Source organism: Buceros rhinoceros, unplaced genomic scaffold (genome assembly GCF_000710305.1).
Source record: "Buceros rhinoceros silvestris isolate BGI_N320 unplaced genomic scaffold, ASM71030v1 scaffold19707, whole genome shotgun sequence".
Lineage (NCBI taxonomy): Eukaryota > Metazoa > Chordata > Aves > Bucerotiformes > Bucerotidae > Buceros > Buceros rhinoceros.
Genome location: NW_010423052.1, coordinates 10,265 through 12,438, shown reverse-complemented (window position 1 = coordinate 12,438; position 2,174 = coordinate 10,265). Strand labels below are relative to the sequence as shown.

The window sequence follows — 2,174 nt, the reverse complement described above, 5'->3', positions numbered from 1 at the left end:
GCCAGCGGCGACAACCCCCAGCCCCCCCACCGCACCAGGCACAGCTGGCCGCTGGCTGCGGAGCTTTGCCGGAGCTGGGCAACGCGCCACTCTGCAGGGCCCCAGAGATGCACAAATAGTGTCGTTTTGACCTTGCAGACCACAGCTTGCCACTGACTTGCAGCTCTCTGTACTGAGAGAAGCTGGATTTTGCTAAGCGAGGAAAGGGGGAAAGTGGAGTTTTAAAGGAACAGTGTTATGTTTGAAATCAGGAGAAATGTGACCTGGTGGATAAAAGCAGACGTCTCAAAGCAGCTGGTCTCATCGGTACTATTCGTGTGGAGTGTCCACAGGACTGTGCATGTCACATGTTTCCTATTTAATAATAAACACAAAAATAAATCAGAATTATTCTTTTCCCAGGGTGCCGGCACAGCCATTGGAGAGCTGCCTCCATATTTTATGGCGAGGGCAGCCCGACTCTCTGGTGCTGAACCTGATGATGAGGAATACCAGGAATTCGAGGAGATGCTGGAACATGCAGAGACTGCACAAGTAAGAACAGAGCCAAACAAGAGAATTAATAAAATGCAAAACAACTCGATGGAGTAAATAACCATTCTGATGAAATGGGAATGGGACAAAAATCAGTTGGTGTGAGTTGAAAAGGGATTTCTCAGGGATGGAAAAAGATCCTCCACTGGGTCAAGATGCCTCTGGTGATGGGAGGAGAAGAACGCAGCTTGTTGACGCATATACAATAGTGCAGCCAAAGTATTTGCTACAAATACAGCATTTATTTAGGCTTCAAAGTACAGCACAATAAAGGTAGGGAGGAAGTGGGTTAACAAACCAGTGATAAGAGGTGCTGCTCCATAACCGTAGGTGCATTTAAAACCTCCATGGGCCAGGAGATGGTTTTCAGACAGCTCATCCCGCTCAGATGATGTTTGCCTGCCTTACGGCCAGTGCATGACCCATTCACTAGCCTGAGGAAACACATTTTTCCTGATGTGAAAATGCAACCAAACTGCCGTGAGTCCCTTTTTGTTCCTCTTGTCATTTATTTTCTTGATGGATTAAATACTGCTTGTGTTACAGCATAGTTTGCATCTGATGCTGTACGTTGGTCAGATATTACTGTATGTAATCTTTCATTCAGGTCAGGAGCTTGTGTCCTATTCACAAGTTATCGATAGTGTTTTAGAAGAAATTAAACATTTTTTCCTCAAATTACTTGCCACTGAATTTATCTTCCTTATTTTTCCTTCTCTACCCTGTTTTGTCTGCCCCTAAGTTGGAACAGGTCACAAGACTATTAAAAAACCCCAGCAGATGCTATTTACCATGCACGGCTGACTTTAAACTGTTCTAGCAGGGTATTTTCTTGATATAAGTATATAATTTTACTTTTTTTCTCCTTCTCTTCAAAAAATGGCTAAAGCTTTTCCATGAAACAGCAGTTTGTCTGGAAATACTGAGTGCAATCTAGTAATTCTAACAGTGAACCCTGTGTTTCCTGAGAGCCTCCCCCTACTAAAAAGTTCCAAAGGGTTTTTCTGCTATTGTAAATAAGTTCTTCTCTTTCTTTCAAGATGCAGTGGGGAAAAAAATAGCCCACTTTGTTCTTTACTCTATCATCAGTCTTTGCGTCGTGAAGTAATCCCTAACTGTGTAAAAATCGAGTCATGGTGAAAAAACCCCCAAACGAAAGCAGTCGACGGCATGTCTCGAGAGCTGCAGTGCTCTCAGTGTTTACTGAAACTCTCCCAGCAAATTATATGCATGTACAGTTGTGGGAGCAGCCAGAGCTGGTTCCAGAACGCACAGGAAGATTCTTGGGAAGAGAACTTTTGCTAGAGAGCGTTTTGTCAGGGCAGGCCAAGATATAGCTAGCTGCATTGACTGCCCGTAGCAAACTGAGTGGCGTGGTGCGATTAGTTAAGAAAAATGATGGAGTTATTTACCAGTAATTTTGATTTTATTTTCTTGGCAGTTGAATTTGGATTGAAGCATGTTGTTTTGTGGATGGATGGCCAGGAAAAAAAAAACCTTTTTAAACTCCGCTTGTGGTTTGGTTTCTATAAAACTCTTTTAACATGAGGCTTTGACAATCTGATTAAGTTGTATTGTGCTCATAAAACTGACAATTCCATTTTTTCCATTTGCTAATATAACTTCCTTTTTGCTTTTGG

General features: G+C 42.7%; 1 protein-coding gene across 1 annotated transcript in view; it reads left to right on the top strand.

Annotated features, from left to right (window-relative positions):
- Positions 1 to 534, top strand: part of LOC104497090 (vacuole membrane protein 1-like) — a gene marked incomplete at its 3' end in the record, with an annotated part of 25,314 nt that extends 24,780 nt beyond the window's left edge. The window contains exon 6 of the mRNA XM_010140302.1: positions 403 to 534. Within this exon, the coding sequence (XP_010138604.1) occupies positions 403 to 534 (132 nt within the window). The remainder of the gene's footprint in view (positions 1 to 402) is intronic.
- Positions 535 to 2,174: the final 1,640 nt, after the last annotated feature.